Source organism: Bubalus bubalis, chromosome 2 (assembly GCF_019923935.1).
Source record: "Bubalus bubalis isolate 160015118507 breed Murrah chromosome 2, NDDB_SH_1, whole genome shotgun sequence".
NCBI lineage: Eukaryota > Metazoa > Chordata > Mammalia > Artiodactyla > Bovidae > Bubalus > Bubalus bubalis.
Genome location: NC_059158.1, coordinates 42,956,659 through 42,977,068, shown reverse-complemented (window position 1 = coordinate 42,977,068; position 20,410 = coordinate 42,956,659). Strand labels below are relative to the sequence as shown.

At 42.6% G+C, this 20,410-nt stretch overlaps 1 protein-coding gene across 5 annotated transcripts in view; it reads left to right on the top strand.

Moving 5' to 3' along the window:
* Positions 1–20,410, top strand: part of UHRF1BP1 (UHRF1 binding protein 1) — a 76,603-nt gene that overhangs the window by 34,343 nt on the left and 21,850 nt on the right. For all 5 annotated transcript variants that reach the window (XM_044931082.2, XM_025271274.3, XM_025271278.3 and 2 more), the window contains 10 exons: positions 4,713–4,902; positions 5,365–5,505; positions 5,926–6,096; positions 7,008–7,197; positions 12,875–12,961; positions 13,490–13,660; positions 14,058–14,197; positions 16,772–16,913; positions 17,456–17,649; positions 17,858–19,314. In XM_044931082.2, coding sequence (XP_044787017.1) covers positions 4,713–4,902; positions 5,365–5,505; positions 5,926–6,096; positions 7,008–7,197; positions 12,875–12,961; positions 13,490–13,660; positions 14,058–14,197; positions 16,772–16,913; positions 17,456–17,649; positions 17,858–19,314 — 2,883 coding nt within the window. The remainder of the gene's footprint in view (positions 1–4,712; positions 4,903–5,364; positions 5,506–5,925; positions 6,097–7,007; positions 7,198–12,874; positions 12,962–13,489; positions 13,661–14,057; positions 14,198–16,771; positions 16,914–17,455; positions 17,650–17,857; positions 19,315–20,410) is intronic.

Below are 20,410 nucleotides of genomic sequence, written 5' to 3'. Positions count from 1 at the left end.
TTTTGCCTTTTCATACTGTTTTAAGCCTTAGGCAACCATAAATGTACTTTCTGTATTTATTCTGATCATTTTGTATAGATGGAATAGTACATTATGTGGTCATTTGAGATTGGTGTCTTTCTCTTAACATGATGTTTTCAAGGTTCAGCTATGTTGTAGCATATATGAGTACTTTATTCCTTTTATGGCTGAACAACATTCTATTGTATGGATATACCACATTTTACTTATCCATTCATCAGTTGGTAGACATTTGATTTGTTTCCACTCTTTTTGCTAGCATATTTTAGAATATACTCCTGGGAGAGGGACTGCTAGGTCAAAGGGAAAATGCATTTGATAGACATTGCTAAGTTTCCCTTTGTAAGGATTTTATAGTTTTGTGTTACTGCCAGCAATGTTTTGAGTTCTTGTTTTCTGGAAAACTTTGTTGTTATTGTTCAGTCACTTAGTCATGTCTGACTCTTTTTGACCCCATGGACCGCAGCACGCCAGGCTTTCCTGTCCTTCACTATCTCCTGGAGTTTGCTCAAACTCATGTCCATTGAGTTGGTGATGCCATCCAACCATCTCATCCTCTGTCATCCCCTTCTCCTCCTGTCCTCAATCTTTCCCAGCATCAGGGTCTTTTCCAGTGAGTTGGCTCTTCCCATCATGTGGCCAAAGTTTTGGAGCTTCAGCTTCAGCATCATTCCTTTCAATGAATATTCAAGGTTGATTTCCTTTAGGATTGATTGGTTTGATCTCCTTGAAAGGTCCAGGAACCTTGCCAATGGACAGTATTGTCAAACTTGAGGATTTTTGCCTAATCTAAAGATGACACATGGTATTTCTGTGTGGTTTCTTGGTCAAGTATATTGAGGTACATGGACAGGGAAGCCTGGTGTGCTGCAGACCAAGAATTGGACACGACTGAGCGACTGAACTGAACTGATTGAGGTACATAAATCATAAATGTTCGGCTTAGTGATTCTTTACAGTTAACACATCAAAAGTAGACCACTTCCAGAATCCCAAAAGCCTCCTGTGTCCTTCCTAGTCATACCCACCTCAAGGATAACTTTATCCCCATTTTTAATACCATACGTTAAGTTCAGTTCAGTTGCTCAGTCGTGTCCGACTCCTTGCGACCCCATGAATTGCAACACGCCAGGCCTCCCTGTCTATCACCAACTCCCGGAGTTCACCCAAACTCATGTGCATCGAGTCGGTGATGCCATCCAGCCATCTCATCCTCTGTTGTCCCCTTCTCCTCCTGCCCCCAATCCTTCTCAGCATCAGGGTCTTTTCCAATGAGTCAACTCTTCACATGAGGTGGCCAGAGTATTGGAGTTTCAGCTTTAGCATCAGTCCTTCCAATGAACACCCAGGACTGGTCTCCTTTAGAATGGACTGGTTAGATCTCCTTGCAGTCCAAGGGACTCTCAAGAGTCTTCTCCAACACCACAGTTCAAAAGGATCAATTCTTCGGCACTCAGCTTTCTTCACAGTCCAACTCTCACATCTATACATGACCACTGGAAAAGACATAGCCTTGACTAGATGGACCTTTGTTGGCAAATTAATGTCTCTGCTTTTGAATATGCTATCTAGGTTGGTCATAACTTTCCTTCCAAGAGTAAGCATCTTTTAATTTCATGGCTGCAATCACTATCTGCAGTGATTTTTGGAGCCCAGAAAAATAAAGTCTGACACTGTTTCCACTGTTTCCCCATCTGTTTCCCATGAAGTGATGGGACCAGATGCCATGATCTTAGTTTTCTGAATGTTGAGCTTTAAGCCAACTTTTTTGCCATCCTCTTTCACTTTCTTCAAGAGGCTTTTTAGTTCCTCTTCACTTTCTGCCATGAGGGTGGTGTCATCTGCATATCTGAGGTTATTAATATTTCTCCCGGAAATCTTGATTCCAGCTTGTGCATCTTCCAGCCCGGCGTTTCTCATGATGTGAACTGCATATAAATTAAATAAGCAAGATGACAATATACAGCCTTGACGTTGTCCTTTTCCTATTTGGAACCAGTCTGTTGTTCCGTGTCCAGTTCTAACTGTTGCTTCCTGACCTGCATACAGGTTTCTCAAGAGGCAGGTCAGGTGGTCTGGTATTCCCATCTCTTTCAGAATTTTGAACAGTTTGTGGTGATCCACACAGTCAAAGGCTTTGGCATAGTCAATAAAGCAGAAATAGATGTTTTTCTGGAACTCTCTTGCTTTTTCAGTGATCCAGTGGATGTTAACAATTTGATCTCTGGTTCCTCTGCCTTTTCTAAAACCAGCTCGAAATCTGGAAGTTCACTCATTAGTTTCTCTATTTTTAAATTTATATAGATGTAATAATATAATACATTGTCATTTGTATCTACATACTTTTAGCTCAGCATGATGTTTTTAAAAGTCATCCATGTGGTTACATGTAGTTATTTTTCATTAATCCTCATTACTATATGATATTCCATTACATGCCACAATTATCTATTCTGTTGTAGATGGACATTTCATTTGTTTCTACTTTCTGGCTATTTAGCATACTGTTGCTACATAGGACTGTCCTTTTTCATGAGTGTGGTAGTTAATACATGACTTTATGCATTTGTCAAAACCTTGTGTGTGTATCCTGCAAAGAATTATCTTTTCTATATGTAAGTTAAAATTTTAATTTTTAGCTAAAGAAAAAAGAATAGTAATGCTATCAACATTCTTATGCATGCTTCTTGGTGAACATATGTACACATTTCTAATTTGTATGTATCTACAGTAAGTTGACTCATTGGAAAAGACTCTGATGCTGGGAGGGATTGGGGGCAGGAGGAGAAGGGGACGACAGAGGATGAGATGGCTGGATGGCATCACTGATTCGATGGACGTGAGTCTGAGTGAACTCTGGGAGTTGGTGATGGACAGGGAGGCCTGACGTGCTGCGATTCATGGGGTCGCAAGGAGTCGGACACGACTGAGCGACTGAACTGAACTGAACTGACAGTAGAGTTGCAGGGTCGTAGGCTGTGCATATGTTCTGTTTTAGTTCATACTGCTGAAGTTTTCCAAAGCACTTACACCAGTTTCACCCCAGCAGTACATAAGCGTTCCATCTGTTAGCACTTAGTATTGTCTCTCTTTTTATTCTAACCACCTAATAGTTGTGTCAAATTTTATTTTTAGTTTGCATTTTTGATGAGTTATTAGACTTTCAAATATCCTCTTTCATAAAGCATTGATGTTTTCTCCCATTTATTTTGGGGGTTATTTATATTTTTCTCTTTAATTTGTAGAAGTTCTTTTTATATTCTGGAAACAAGTCCTTGGTTACATACATGTATTACACATATCTTCTCCTACTGTGTAGGTTTCTTATCACTCCTAATGTTATTTTTTTATTGATCAGACATTATTAATTCCACTGTGGTCCTATATATCTTTATTTCCCTTTATGGTTAGTGCTTTTTGTGTTTTATTTAAGGAATCTTTTCCTATCTCAAGGCATGAAGATATCCTCCTATGTTTTCTTCTAGCTTTATTATTTGACCTTTCACATTTAGATCTACAGTCAATCTTGAAACTGGTTTTTTGTTCATTTGATGCAAGATGAAGTTCAACATTATTTTTTCTTTTTACGGGTAGCCTCAAACTGACCACGCACTGTTATTGAATTTTCCCTACTTCACTGTCATTTTTGTCCTGAATCAAATGACTCTCAGTGGAGTTTTGATATATGAGTGAGGTGGAACACCTTTTTATCTTTAATATCTATTTGCATTTATTTTTCTGTGAACTGTCCCTACTTTGTCCCATTTTTATTGGGCTATTGGTCTTTTTCTTTTCAGTTTTGTGAAACTCTTTCTACATTAGAGATGTTAGCCCTTTGTGATACAAATTGCAGAGAGATATGTGTGTGTGTGTGTGTGTATTCAGTTTATAATTCCCAGACATTTTTATCTGTTATAATGAAAACTGTGTCCCCGGCATGTCAAGAATGTCTGTGTTTTCCATGTCTAGAAGGACTTTAAGGATGGCCTTCATTTCTCCACCTGCTGTTTTGGCCTCTGTGATGTACAGCGGTGCATCACATTTGACAGGCAGAGGTGGGTCTGTTCTTGACTCGATTTCACAGGGTTAAACCTCACGCTCACCTGGCTGTACGTCTTTCCTCTTTCACCGCTTTCTCAGAGCATGTTCTGTCTTTGAAGACATTATTGAAACCGACTGTTTCCTTTCTGTAGTGATAATATCTCTCCTCAAAGACAATAGTCAAATATTTATTCAGGTAGTTTGTGGACTTGGAAAATATTTTTTTCAACTTATTCGTTCTAACCAGAAGGAGATTGTTTCCAGGTCAACTCTTTCTTTTATTCCATTCTTAAAAAAGAAAAAGCTCATCAGAAAGAGTACTGCATCATCATAAACATTTTAGAAATTTAAAAAATATAAAGCAGAAGTGGGAGGAGAGAACTTTGAAAAAAGCATCCACAGTTCTAGCATCTAAAGACAGGCATTATTAAAAGTCTTATCTTAAGTCTTCCATTATAAAGAGTATGTAGAGGGAATTCCCTGTTGTCCAGTGGTTAGGACTCAGCATTTTAACTGCCTGGGCCTGGGTTAAAACCCCCTGTTAGGAAACTAGGATCCTGCAAGGCATGGGACAACCAGAAAAGGAAAAAGGTATGCTAATGCCAAAATCTCACATGATCCTGAATATTGATCTGCCTTGTTTGTCCTAGTGAGTATGGCTTTGCCGAGAAGGTGGTAGAGGGGATGTTCATCATCGTCAACTCCATCACCATCAAGATTCACTCCAAGGCCTTCCACGCTTCTTTTGAATTGTGGCAGCTCCAGGGCTATAGTGTCAACCCCAATTGGCAGCAGAGTGACCTCCGCTTCACCCGCATCACTGACCCACACCGAGGAGAGGTGACAGCCCTGCCATTGCAAGGGGGGAGAATGGGAGGGTTCAAAGGATTCTTTAAAAAAAAATTATTTTAATTGGGGAATAATTGTTCTACAATATTGTGTTGGTTTCTGCCATGCATCAACGTGAATCAGCCTTAGGTATACACATGTCCCCTCCTTTTACCTCCCTCCCACCTTCCACTCCATCCCACCCTTCTAGCTCCCTGTGTCATATAGCAAATTCCCAATGACTGTATTCCTGTCTCGGGTCAAAGGCTTCCCCATTCTTGGGAACCCAAGAATCCCTTCTGTCTCGTGTTACTTTTCCTCAGTTAAGAATTTGTGATCCACTGCCTTCTGTGAGTAGGATCCCAGCTAAGAATGGTGGGGGTCTCTGCCTCGCTAGTCTTTTCCCCTTGGACTTCCTGCCTCTTGATTAATTTCATCTACAATGTTAAGGGATTTTACTTTTTTTCCTTCTAGGTTTTAACATTTAAGGAAATAACTTGGCAAACACTTCGAATTGAGGCAGATGCTACAGACAATGGTGATCAGGACCCAGTCAGCACTCCGTTGAGGCTGATTACCAACCAAGGCAGGATCCAGATAGCCCTCAAGAGAAGAGTGAGTGTGTTCTCTGTCCTCACAAAAACGTCCATCTTTTGTTCTCCCAGACAGTGCTGGAGTTGGTGTTTCCTCCTTTTTGTGTGTTATTGGCCCCTGAAATGACATTTGAAAGGGGAGGACCTTCAGTTCAGTGTTGCACAGAATCTACTATTGAGGGAACATGTCTATTTCCATCATTTTAATTTTGGAAATAGCAATTTGTACCTGTATATGGGACATAGGCAGTTGATTATCACTGCTTTTTGTTAATCACAGAAAACTTTTGTAGTTTGGTAAGAAATTAACTCTCCAAAGTACTTGATATTTTCTTGTATTGAGGATTGAAAAACCATCTCTGAAATTGGTTGGGCAGTACTCACTTTAAGGAGTTGGGATGGTACCAGATGTGGAAGCCTGTGTTCTCTGTGACCCCTCCAGACCAAAGATTGCAATGTGATAGCCTCCAAGCTGATGTTCCTGTTGGATGACCTGCTCTGGGTGCTAACGGACTCGCAGCTCAAGGCTATGATGAAATATGCAGAGTCACTGAGTGAGGCCATGGAGAAGGCCGCCCAGCAGAGAAAGACCCTGGCCCCTGAACCTGTACAGGTTAGAGGTGAAATAGAGACGCTTGGTGGTGGTGGGGAGATGGCAGGCCAGACCTAATTCACACCAGCATAGGTGGAGCCTGGATTTTGTTCCGCTTATTTGGGAGAATGTGTCATTCACTTCTGTGTGTGCATAGGCTCTGCCTGTGCCTTTATCCAGTATTCTGTTCATTTGGTGCCTCTAGTGTGTTAGGTGTACAGTGCTGGCCACTGGAAAGCCTCTTGTTCCTGACCCTGGAGCTCTTGCTGTCTTAAAATATGGACCATAAACAAGTTATTACAATATGATGTGACAAGTGCTGTAATAGAGGTAAACAGTGTGCCAGACACAAAGCAGAGGGATCCTGGGCTGAGAGAGGGCGCTTAGGGAAGACTTCCTGGAGGAGGTGTTTTAGCATCAGTCAGGTAAGTTCTGGGTGGGAGGGAAGCTTAGAAAGCAGTTCAAATGTCAGAACAGGACTCTGACAGTTACTAGATTAATTATAATTTGGCTTCTTTGGATTCTTTGGGTTGTGTAGACAGGACAGACCTGTGTGAGCTACCAGGTGTACCGTTATGAGGGGCATCACTGTACCTTAGGAAAGACTTAATGGGCTAGAAGTAAAAAGATGTGTGTTTATTTATATGAATGTAATACCACATATAATTGTTATCATTATCACATAGAAAAGCAAATGAAGTTCCACCATATAAAGAAACAAGTGTAAAATTCTTCAAGGCTATAAAAGTGAAAACTTAGGAGATATTACTATTCAGTGTATAATAAAGTATATATGGTTAAAAAGAATGATTATGAGAGGGAAGGGACATCTTATCAAATTGTGATTTTCTTCAGGCTGAACTAAAGCTTAAAGAAGGCCAGCAAGGAAGCTGTCCGGGTCTGGACTTCTTGCTTTTCTCTGTCACACATAGATCACCCCACCTGCCCCCAGCGCCCAACAGTCCTGGGCCCAGGCGTTTGGTGGCAGCCAGGGCAGCAGCAGCAGCAGCCGCCTCGGCCAGTACTTTGAGAAATTTGACGTGAAAGAGTCCTCCTACCATCTGCTCATCTCGCGCCTGGACCTGCACGTCGTGTGTGATGACAGCCAGTCCCGAGAGCCAGGTATCCTGCAAGGCTGACCTGGGTGGGCGGTCCATCACTGCCTGCAGCTCTGGGGGATGGAAGGCTCTTTCAAGACTCTGTTGGGGTATTTTGTTGGCTTCCCATATCACAGCCCTCCTCAGGTCTCAGCGCTCCTTGGGCAGCTCTCTGTTACTGCTTGTCAGCCTTTAGGGTCCAACAGAACCACCTGTGAGACAGTAAAATACAGGGGCTGGGCCTCTTCCCAGACCTCACCGAATCAGAATCCTCAGAGATAGAGCCCAAGCAGTGTATCCTTTTTTTTCCCTCCCTAGTGGGCATTGCTGACCACTGTTATAAGCTTTCCAGAGGGTAAATTCAACTATTGGAAACCTCAGAATTTTCAGATCTTTGAGTCAGTTTATATATAAATGTGTTCTTCCCAAGCAGAGAGGTTACAGTGTGTTCTTGTCATACTTTTTCATTCATTAGAGCAATTGTTATTAAACACACATACACATTTATTCAGAATGAAAAGTAATTGACTCATTGCTTTCCTTTATAAGTCTTAGGAAAATCCCTTCACCTTTCTGAGTTTCTTCATTTGTGAACTTGAATTAAATCATTTCTTAATCACAGGTTGTTATCAGGCTCAAATGAGTTAATATACTGAACTTGGAGGGCCTTAATCATAGGCCAGTGTTTGGATTATTAGTTCTCTGCTGCTGGTTCCGTCAGTTCTCCTTGCTCCCCCTCGGCTCCCCTTTGCTGCCAGCTCTGGGTTTAGATGCCGTCGTGTGGTAGCTTGTTCTCTGGCTGCCTTATCATCTTTGGAGGTTGTGTTTGCCTCTTCATGAGACTTAGGCTCACCTTCCTTGGAGGAATCTACCTTTTATTCCTGGGTCACCAAGCTGCATTGCCGCTTGCTCTGCTCTGCCTTGGTGTTGAAAGGACTTAGCCTCTCTGCACTCCCACGATGAAAGAGCTGAAGGAGCACTGACAGGGTAAAGATGGCTTCTGCCACTCACTGGTTTGCTACCCACTCATTTTGAAGGTTCTTTGCTAAACCAATTATTATTTTGTTCGGTTATTTCTTCCAAGTGTTACTATGAAGACTTTGGAGTTTTGTTTTGTTATGATTCCTTTCAGAAATCTTTATTAAAAATACATTTGGAGAGTTTCATCCTCTTGCTAGATGAGGGTGTAGAGCCCTGTCTTCTTCCTGTAGCAGGGTTCTGTAATCCACACTAAGATGTGAATGGCTAGCCCTCCCTGAAGCCCCCATTTATTTATGAAGCTGAATTAATCTACTCGGTGGATTTTAGGGACATTTTCGATGAGACGGAGGGAGAACGCCCAGCCAACCATACCCAGGCGTGGCATATGACTGTGTGAAAGGCCAAGGAACACGAGGAGTTCTTGTGACTTTGATTCTTCCCCTTGGATTTGGGAAGAAAGGAGAAGGAAGAACCGGGTTATAGGAAGGGCTCTAAGATTGTCTGGAGTTGTCCTGGTCAGTATGGCAGCCACTAGCCACTAATGGGCACTTGAAATATGGGCTGATCCAAATTGAGTGAAATTTTGTTTTGCTGTGCCATACAGCATGTGGCATCTTAGTTCTCCAACCAGGGATCAAACCCATGCCCCCTGCGTTGGAAACATGGAGTCTTAACCACTGGACCACCAGGGAAGTCCTGCTGATCCAAACCCCACAAGTGTAACATACATGTGGGATTTCAAAGATATAGTACAAAAAAAGACACAGAATACCTTGATAATTATTTTCATATTGATTGCATGTTAAGTAATAATATTTGGAGTATGTTGGTTTAAAGTGTAATAATAAAATTATTTTTACTTTTTGAAAGAAAACCTTTTTAATGTAGCTACTAGAAAATTTTTAATTATGTGGCTTATGTTACATTTCTATTGGATAACATTGCTCTAAGAGCTCCAGGAGTTGGTGATGGACAGGGAGGCCTGGCGTGCCGTGATTCGTGGGGTTGCCAAGAGTCAGACATGACTGAGCGACTGAACTAAACTGAATTGAGAACTCTCTGTCCAATATGGTAGCAAATAGAGAGAGACATGTGGCTATTTAATTTAAAATCAAAATTAAATAAAGTTAAAAATTCAGTTCCTCATTTGCGCCAGTCACATTACAAGTAATCTATGGACCCTAGGTGGCGTGACAAAGAGTCGGACACGACTGAGCGACTGAACTGACTGATGAACCCTAGAAGATGTCCATCATCACAGAAAGTTCTTTTGGACAGTGCTGCTCTAGGGATCGGCTATATCTATCAGCTTTTTCTTTAAGGACACTATAGCCTGGATGTTGGGGCCTCTGACTAACACACTTACCTATCCCTTGGTACTGGAGGTGATGTTGTTGGAAACTTTGTAGGTCGTTGAGGACAGGGTGGCTTGGGGTGGGGCAGCACTGTCTCTTAAAATCAAACTGGAGCAGCTTCCAGGAGGAGGTGAGTTGTTGATGGGGAAAAGAGTGTCATTTGCCTCTTCAATTATTTCCCTCAGGTTAAGGGCTGTGAGCCAAAGCTTTCTTTATCTCTCTTCAGGGTAGGCTATCCTCTTCCCACCATCTCACTGGAGAATTTTAGTCATTTATATACACTATTTATTATTTGTCACCTATGATTATGTGTTTATAATTATATATGTTGATAGTTGGTAATTTGATTTCGATTCTTTGACTCTAGATCATATTTTAATATGTTCAGTCTGTGTAGTCGATTGTTCTTTTAGTTCCAAATAAATCCAATAGGAGCATGGCTGTGAAATACTCTCCCTCCAGCAGCCTAGGTCATGCATTTTCAACTGGGATGCTATCACCCTCAGTAGTAAAAATTCACTCTTTTCTTTTAAACAGATATATATTTATTGATGGGCTTCCCCAGTGGCTCAATGGCAAAAAATCTGCCTGCAGTGCAGGAGATGCAGGAGACACACATTCGATCCCTCTGTTGGGAAGATACCTTGGAGAAGGAAATGGCAACTCACTGCAATATTCTTGCTGGGAACATTCAATGAACAGAAGGGCCTGCAGTACTGTAGTCCATACGGTTGCAAAGAGTCAAAAATGACTGAGCACGCACATAATATTTATGGATGTAGAATTCACATAGCATACAATTCACCCATTTAGAATATACAACTCAGTGTTTTAAAGTGTAGTCATAGGGTTGTGTGATCATCACTGCAATCTAATTTGAGAACATTTTTGTCATCCCTAAGAGAAACTCTGTACCCACTAGCTGCCAGTCCCCATTTTGCAGCTCTGAACAACCACTGAGCTTTCTGTCTTGATGCATGCCTGTTCTGGACATTGAAAATTGTTTTTTTGGTGAGGATCAGGGATGAAAAAAATCTTAGCTATTAACAGTGCTTAACTCTTATTTCACAAAATTTTATTCCTTAGTATTTAATTTCTCTTATTGAGTTTTCTTGGGTATCATATGAGCAACGTTGATATTGAGTTCATGGAAGATTAGGGCTATAAACTATGGCAAAAAGGTGACTGTGATTAGTGGACTTTGAGTCTTGAAAGTCCTTGATCTCAAAGTCAGATGGTGAGAGGTGGCTTGTGTATACTTCTTGGCTGCCACTGGCTGCCTCATCAGTGTTGTTTATATTTAATCCTTAGGGTATTTTTTTTTTTTTTTTTTTTGGCCATGCCATGTGGTATGCAAGATCTTAGTTCCCTATCCAGGAATTGAACATGTACCCCCTGCAATGGAAATGCAGAGTCTTAACCATTGGACTGCCAGGGAATTCCCATTAATGCTTAGTACTTTTGTAATTTGAACTTTGAAAATTAAATAAAAATAGTTTATATTTTATTATTTAATTCCACAAATTGTTCAACAAGTCAGTAATTTAATTGTGTTGAGAAAATATTGACACCATCTGAATGAATATCTAGCACCTAGTTAAGCGAAGAGTCGGACACAACTTAGTGACTCAATAACAACAAAGTTAAGCCAAAAGTTATTTTCTCATATTAAGTGAAAGTTAAAGGTTAATGAAAAATAATTTTAAGAAATTAATTAAAAATTTTTATTTCAAAAATAATTTTGAATAACTAATCTGATTATATCACTTATATATTTATATAAATTGCTAAAATGCATACATGGTTCTATACATTATAATTTATATCAGAAATAAATTACATTAAAAGTTACTCAGTAAAGACAAAATTAAATTCAATATTAATAGCTTTAAATCTTTAATTTTACTTTAAAAAATTATTTATTTATTTATTTGTCCACACGGCATGCGGAATCTTCCCCAGCCAGGGACTGAGCCCATGCCCCCTGCACTGGTAGTGCAGAGCCTTAACCACTGGACCACCAGGGAAGTCCCAAATCTTTTAACTTAAAAAAATTATTCAGTCTTTCTTAACCTTGCATTGAATAAAAGGAATAAGCTTTAGTACGTATGATATACAGTGTATCTGTAGTATTAAATTTCATAGGGAAGGGGCAGTTAGGTAAAAAACATCTGAACAGGCTCCTGCTGCTGCTAAGTCGCTTCAGTTGTGTCCGACTCTGTGTGACCCCAGAGACGGCAGCCCACCAGGCTCCTCCATCCCTGGGATTCTCCAGGCAAGAACACTGGAGTGGCTTGCCATTTCCTTCTCCAAAGCATGAAAGTGAAAAGTGAAAATGAAGTTGCTCAGTCGTGTCTGACTCTTAGCGACCCCACGGACTACAGCCTACCAGGCTCCTCCTCAACAGGCTCCTAAGAGGTACTAATTATGACAAAAAGGTTGAGCAGCAGTAACATTGGTGTAGGTTTACCTCTTGGTAGGATGGTGAATAGTCCAGAACTTGGGGTGGTGGTACCTAGATTGGATGGAAATGACTCCCTGATTGTAGGTGCACCAGCTTTCAGCTAGATGGTCCCACAGTATTTCCCTTTCCTGGAAATAGGGAGGAAGGGATAGGATGGAAGTGCAGAACAGGACAAGTGTTCTTCATCACGCATATGGAGAAGAAATAGTCCCTGTTCTTACTGTGCTTAGAGTCCAGTTGGAGAGAGAAGATAGAAACACGGAAAGTTCATTCATTTAGTCAGAATTGAATTCAGGATCTACAATAGAATATTTGACCGATTGCAGACAAACTTCAATTTGTGTACACTCTTCTGTCTGTTTATAATGTCCTTGTTAGTGCAGTGGTTTTGTGTTCCATCATTCTTCGTATGTGCAGTGTGTAATGACTGTCCGATATCACAGTTTTAGCTAAGATATGGAAGGAAATAACATTGGTCCCTGTTTGTTGGAGAGTTTGGCTTATGCCTCTCCAGGAGTTGTATTGAGAGGCAGCGGTACTGGTATTGCCGGGTTTGGGGGAACCAGTCAGTCAATGTTGTCAGGTGTGCCTGTGGGAGACCTAAGATTGGAATTCTGGAATCCTGAGCTTTGCTGCTGCTTTGCCTCTCTGGATATCGGGCAGCCATTTACAGAGACAATGGAATATGCTTTTCTAAAACAAACAAATTTTAGAGTATATACTTTGCAGTTCAAAAGAGGATAGCTAAGCCTTGCAAATCACCTGCCATCATAGCCTGTTGGCTGCACTTATGAATCAGCCAGGCCTGGGAGCTGACCCTCAGGAGGACTTTTCAGTGCTTCAAGTGGTGTTTAGGCCTCTTTGTTTCTTATGTTACTTTTCACCATTATTTGTCTTTGTAGGTATCTCTGCAAACAGACTCATGGGTGGTGCAATGCAGCTAACCTTTCGCAAGATGGCATTCGACTATTACCCCTTCCACTGGGCAGGTAGGAGAAGGCTGAATGCGTGCAGTTTTAGTGTGGCTGAGGTGTTGAAGACTGATGCCTGCGTTCACCCCTGATTGTCCAGCAGAAGGTTGCCTGGGATTGCAGCACAGGCTCAGAGAGGCGTTGGCTGTAGTCTTTTTTCAAGAGGACATCTCTGGAAACTTGCGGGGTCTGCTGTTGATGACTCTTTATCATTGATGAGAAGTAGGAGGGGAGGCAGTGCCTGAGATGTGGCACTTGATTCTGTGCTCTGCCCCTCACTTCCACTAATTTTAGAGCCTCTCCAGTGGTCCACGGTCAAAGATGCAGCAGTCAGCAGCTGGCTTTAGGGAGCCTTAGGAAAAATCACATACAGAGTCCAGAAGAACTTGAGTGCTCTCACTGGATAATTTTTTCTTATCTTAGAGAATTTTGGATTGGTGGTTAAGGGATCAGATTCTGAACTATGGAAAGCTATACCAATGGAAAAGAATAATTAAGACATTGGCTTATGATCTTAGACTGAAATCTTTTTGCCTTGTTGCACAGGTGATAGCTGCAAACACTGGGTGCGTCACTGTGAGGCCATGGAGACCCGAGGCCAGTGGGCCCAGAGGCTGGTGACAGAATTTCAGAGTAAGATGGAGAAGTGGCACCAGGAGACAGATCTGAAACCACCCTGGCACCTGGGGGCAGACTCTTCCTTCCGGAGGAAAGCAGGTGGGTTATGAGGAGCTGGAGGAATCCCGTAACTTTGTCTGTTGACATTTGCCTTTTGAGTATCCAGTGCCAATAAAGCACTGGCCTGGCTAATTATGCTAACTTTATTGCACCAAGAGACATTCATGACTTTTTTTCTTTATGGGTCCTGTTTGTCTCCAGGCAGAGCTGCAGTGTGGAAGAGCAGCTGTTAGCATATCTATTCTGTGTTCATCTCTGTTGCCTTGGTCTGAAGGAGAAGATGATTTTTGAGTTCCCTCCAGAAGCTTGCCAGTGTTGACAAGCTCTTTTCTACACGTACCATTAATGATCTTAAGAGTTTTTACTTTCTGAGTTCTGTTAATAATGAGAATTGAGTGTATCTGAATTTCTTTCCCACCTTCTTATTTTTAATTAGATTCTTTCTCCAGTCCTCGAAAGAGCCCCCTAGAAAGAAGCCCTTCTCAGGGCCGGCAGACAGTCTTTCGGCCTCCAGCATGGAACCGCCTGCGCTCTAGCTGTTTGGTCATAAGGGTGGATGACTTGGACATCCACCAGGTAAGGAGCCCGTGATATGGGGAAACAGGGCTGCAAAGGCGGGGAAGCAGTTCATTCATTCATGTCTCTGCTTTTTAATATGCTGTGTAGGTTTGTCATAGCTTTTCTTCCAAGGAGCAAGCATCTTTTAATTTCATGGCTGCAGTCACCATCTGCAATGACTTTGGAGCCCAAGAAAACAGTCTGTCACTGTTTCCATTTTTTCCCCATCTCTTTGTTATGAAGTGAGAAGTGATGGGACCAGATGCCATTATCTTTTTTTTTTCTTTTTGTTTTTTCATTTTTTATTTCTTTTTGGTTTTTTTTTTTTCATTTTTTTTCTTTTTGTTTTGATCTTAGTTTTTCAAATGTTGAGTTTTAAGCCAGCTTTTTCACTCTCTTCTTTCACTTTCATCAAGAGGCTCTTTAGTTTCTCTTTGCTTTCTGCCTTAAGGCTGGTATCATCTGTGTATCTGAGGTATTGATATTTCTCATGGCAATCTTGATTCCAGGTTGTGCTTCATCTAGTCCAGTATTTTGCATGATGTACTCTACATATAAGTTAAATAAGCCAGGTGACAATATACAGCCTTGACGTACTCCTTTCCCACTTAGGAACCAGTCCATTGTTCCATATCTGCTTTTAACTATTGCTTCTTGACCCGCATACAGATTTCTCAGGAGGCAGGTAAGGTGGTCTGGTATTCCCATCTCTTTCAGAATTTTCCACAGTTTGTTGTGATCCACACAGTCAAAAGCTTTAGCACAGTCAATAAAGCAGAGGTAGATGTTTTTCTGGAATTCTCTTGCTTTTTCTATGATCCAACGGATGTTAGCAATTTGATCTCTGGTTCCTCTGCATTATCTAAATCCAGCTTGAACATCTGGAAGTTCTCGGTTCACATACTGTTGAAGCCCAGCTTGGAGAATTTTGAGCATTACTTTGCTAGCATGTGAGATGAGTACAATTGTGTGGTAGTTTGAACACTCTTTGGCATTGTCTTTCTTTGGGATTGGAATGAAAACTGACTTTCCAGTCCTGTAGCCACTGCTGAGTTATCCAAATTTGCTGGCATATTGAGTGCAGCACTTTCACAGTATCGTCTTTTAGGATTTGAAATAGATCAGTTGGAATTCTATCACCTCCACTAGCTTTGTTCATTGTGATGCTTCCTAAGGCCCACTTGACTTCACATTCCAGGATGTCTGGTTCTAGGTGAGTAATCACACCATCATGGTTATCTGGGTCATTGAGATATTTTTTTGTATAGTTTTCCTGTGTATTCTTGCCACCTTTTCTTAATATCTTCTGCTTCTGTTAGGTCCATACCATTTCTGTCCTTTATTGAGCCCGTCTTTGCAGGAAATTTTCCCTTGATATCTCTAATTTTCTTGAAGAGATCTGTAGTCTTTCCCATTCTATTGTTTTCCTCTATTTCTTTGCATTGATCACTGAGGAAGGCTTTCTTATCTCTCCTTGCTATTCTTTGGAACTCTGCATTCAGATGGATGTATCTTTCCTTTTCTCCTTTGCCTTTCACTTCTCTTCTTTTCTCAGCTATTTGTAAGGCCTCCTCAGACAACTGTTTTGCCTTTTTGAATTTCTTCTTCTTGGGGATGGTTTTTTATCACTGCCTCCTGTACAGTTTTATGAACCTCCATCCATAGTTCTTCAGGCATTCTATCTATCAGATCTAATCCCTTGAATCTATTTGTCACTTCCTCTGTATAATTGTAAAGGATTTGATTTAAGTCATACCTGAATGGTCTAGTGGTTTTCCCTACTTTCTTCAATTTAAGTCTGGATTTGGCAATAAGGAGTTCATGATCTGAGCCACAGTCAGCTCCTGGTCTTGTTTCTGCTGACTGTGTATAGAGCTTCTCCATCTTCGGCTGCAAAGACTATAATCAATCTGATTTTGGTATTGACCATCTGGTGATGTCCATGTGTAGAGTCTTCTCTTGTGTTGTTGGAAGAGAGTGTTTGCTATGACCAGTGCATGCTCTTGGAAAAACTCTCTTAGCCTTTGCCCTGCTTCATTCTGTACTCCAGGCTCAAACTTGCCTGTTATTCCAAGTATCTCTTGACTTCCTACTTTTGTATTCTAGTCCTCTTATGATGAAAAGGACATCTATTTTTGGTGTTAGTTCTAGAATGTCTTGTAGGTCTTCATAGAACCATTCAACTTCAGCTTCTTCGGCATAGACTTAAATTACTGTGATATTGAATGGTTTGCCTTGGAAATGAACAGAGATCATTCTGTTGTTTTTGAGATTGTACCTACTTACTGCATTTCGGACTCTTGTTAACTATGAGGGCTACTCCATTTCTTTTAAGGGATTCTTGCCCACAGTAGATACAATGGTCTGATATAATTCCTTTGAATACCCCACTACAAACCTTTCATGAGAAAGATGAACTCACAGATCGTGTTTGTCAGGTGTGAGAATGCCTGGCATCCATGTGAAAATCACTCTACTCCCCATGACAGACACTGGAAGAATTAATTATAGAGGCTTTATCCTACCTCAGAGAAAGCTGGAAATTCTGTTGGGGTGTGGTACAGATGCTAACAGCCGCTGGTGGTTGCCTAGGTCTCGACAGCTGGACAGCCAAGTAAGAAGCCTTCGACACTCCTGTCCTGCAGTCGGAATCTTCACAACCTCCCTACTCAGGTCTCTGCCATTCATATTGAGTTCACAGAGTATTACTTCCCTGATAATCAGGAGCTGCCAGGTAAGCATCTGCCCTGGTCATTTCCTCCTGTCTAACTCATCCTGTTCACGTTAGTCAGCCTTGGAGTCTCCGTTCCTATTCTGTTTGTTAGGAGTTTTAGGTGTTTGAGTTAGTGTAGCACACTTTTGTTGAAAACTCTGCCCAGAAGATTCCTTGGCTCTCTCTCTTTTAAAATTTATTTATTTTTGGCTGTGCTGGGGCTCTGTGGCTGTGTGTGGGCTTCCTGTAGTGGCGAGCAGAGGCTGCTGTCTGCTTGCAGTGCAGGGACTTCCCATCGCTGGGTTCTCTCGTTGCGGAGCACAGGCTCTAGGTGCACGGCCCAGTAGTTGTGGCACATGGGCTTAGTTGCCCTCTGGCATGTGGGACCTTCTGGCACCAAGGATCAAACCTGTGTCCCCTACATTGGCAGGTGGACTCTTAACCACTGGACCACCCGCGAAGTCCCATACCTTTGCTCTCTTGATAATAAAATGAATATTAGCTGGTAAGTAAGAGTCAAGCAGTTACTTCATTCGTGGCAATTCTTTTTCTCTGCTTTCCAGTTCCCTGTCCCAATCTTTACATTCAGGTAAATGGTCTGACATTTACTATGGATCCTGCCAGCTTACTCTGGGGAAACCTCTTCTGCCTGGATTTGTACCGCAGCTTGGAGCAGTTCAAAGCTATCTACAAGCTGGAAGGTTCCAGCCAGAAAGATGAACACCTGGACATCCGCCTGGATGCCTTCTGGTTGAAGGTGAGGTAGAGAGTGGGATTTCTGTTCCCTATTGGCAGCCACAGTTGCATTTCTACCATGACTGTAATTCAAGGTTCTGCTCTGCCCATTGGCTAGAAAGAAGGAAAGCAGTTTTACAACCCAAATGGTCCATCACGCGTGTGTTAATGGTGGGTTGCAGAGATGCTCAGCTGGCCATTCTGAACTTGGTTTCATTTTCTCTCTGAAGGTGAGCTTCCCGCTGGAGAAGAGAGAGCGGGCTGTGTTGCATCGTCCCCAGTCCCTTGTCCTCTGTGCATCAGGCATGACTGCCACCAATACACGTCACGCTCCATACTGTAGCCGTCCAGACCTCCAGAGTCTCTTCCGGGGTTTTGCTGCTACTGAGTTCTTTCATTCCAGTTATGTTCAGTTTCCCAAGGTACCAGGCGGCTTCAGCTTTCTACACATGTTTTTTATGGATCACGCCTTCCAGATGGATTCCTGCCTCCCTCAGTCTAGTGTTCTCCCCCCTCAGAGGCTTAAAGCTTCCCAGGACCTCTGGTCCATCCACTTCACCCAGATCTCCTTGGACTTTGAGGGAACAGAGAACTTCAAAGGCCACACCTTGAATTTTGTGGCCGCCTTCCCCTTGTCCATTTGGGCCTGCCTGCCCCTCCGCTGGCAACAAGCACAGGCACGAAAGCTGCGTATGGCCACAGAAGGGAGGCTGAAACCGTCCGCCAGCTTTGGCAGTCCTGTCCATTCTGAGGCCCTGGCCCCTGACACTCTGTCCCATCAGAGGTCAAAGACTGAGCATGATTTGAAAAGCCTGTCAGGCCTTCTGGAAGTCATGGAGATCCCAAAAGAAGGCAGCGGCGGTGTGGACAGCAACGGGCCCCTGATGGAGCTGGAGGACACGGCGGGCGTGCACATGCTTGTGCACTCCCCTGCGCACATCCGCCTGCGGCTCGACCACTACCAGTACCTGGCCCTCCTTCGCCTGAAGGAGGTGCTTCAGGGTCTTCAGGAGCAGCTGACTAAGGATACAGAGGCCATGACTGGGGCTCCCCTGCAGGACCAGACAGCCTGCATTGGCGTCCTCTTTCCCAGCGCGGAGGTGGTTCTGCTCATGCATCCTCCCCCTGGGGCTGATGAGGCGGACTCTGAGGGTTCAGATACTACCAGCCTGATAGATTCAGAGCTGTCTCCTTCAGAGGACCGGGAGCTGAAGTCTGACGCCTCCTCAGAACAGGGCCCAGCAAGCCCCGAGAAGGTTCCGGAAGACAGTGGCATTGAACATCTGGATGCATCCCAGGACAGGCCATTGCCTCTCCACAGCAACAGAGAAGTACAGGGTGCAGGTTCTCTTGCCCAACAGGAGGCAGGGAAGGGCTACGAGGCAGTTGATTCCTTACAGGCCAAGAGACCGAGCAGAGCCCAAGCATCTGACTCACCAGCTGCGTTGAAGCCCCCAGGGAGCAGGGATTCTGGTCTGAATGGACAGGGTGAGCTCATCCCCTTGAAGAACAAAGAAGGAGAATTATCAAGTGCTATTCACATGACCAAGGATGCCACCAAGGAGGCACTGCATGCCACCATGGACTTTACCAAGGAAGCTATGTCACTGACCAAGGATGCCTTCAGTCTGGGCAGAGACCGAATGACCTCCACCATGCACAAGATGCTGTCTCTGCCCCCGGCCAAGTGAGTGGTTCTCTGCCTCCCTCAGTCACTTCATCTTTTCCTTCTAGCTTTGGCCACGGGGCTCAGGCCTCCTGCCACGCACACTTGTAGACTGGGAAGCGCCTGTAGTCCAGGAGTGTGTGTAAAATGGGCTAGTTAATGTGGCAAAGGCTTTAGTTTTCAGAGTTGCCTGGAGAACAGCAGAGGAACTTTCAGGTATTTAGAGGATAATAGGTATTTCAGTCAGAGAGATTTTATTTTCAGGACTACATCTAATCCTGTGATGGGGGAGAACCCAGAATTATAATAAAATAACATAATCTCATGAATTTTCACATGCCTCCATGTATCTTAGTCTGGTCTTGGGCAATTTTCAAGTCAACATTTATTGTTTCGTAGCATCAAGTTATCTCTTTCACTGATTCCCTATTGTTGATACAGATATACTGTATCAAATAATAATGCCAGTATGATATTTTATTCTTTTCTGTGGGCCCTTGGGTAATATTTTGTTTGATGTAATCCCACAATAGTCTGTGGAGTTCGCTGCAGATGTTCGTAGCCCAGTTTATAGCTGAGGAAATGGAGGCTTCAGAGACCAGAGCCCTGTCTTTTATACATTGAAAAGCTGGATCTTTGGATTTGCTCTTTCTGGTACACCTATCAATATCTGCCAGGGTAATAAAGAAGGGAGAATTTCATCCATTCATGTCACAAATATTTTCTGAGCCCTTACTGTGCATGAGGCCCTGCGTTAGGCATTGGGGCTACGGTAGGGAGTGAGCAGAAAACACAGAAATGTGCAGTCGGAAGAGAGGGAAGGCATAGATTTTTTCCACGAGTGTCTGTGCTTTCAGAAAGGATGATGAGAACTATGGAAAATCTTTGCTGAGAAGATCAGTGGCTTTAGAGCTTTTGTTTAAGAGGATTTTCTTAAATTGGTCTCAAAGCAAAGCCTGCAAGTGGGCTTCTTCCTGCTTGGCCAAGATAGCCTAGGAGGAAAGAGAAGGAAAGCTTAAAAGATAAATTATATAGTAATACTAGGCAACATTTATTGATTGCTTTCTATGTGTCAGAAACTGTCCTAAATATTACACTATTAACCCAATGAATTATT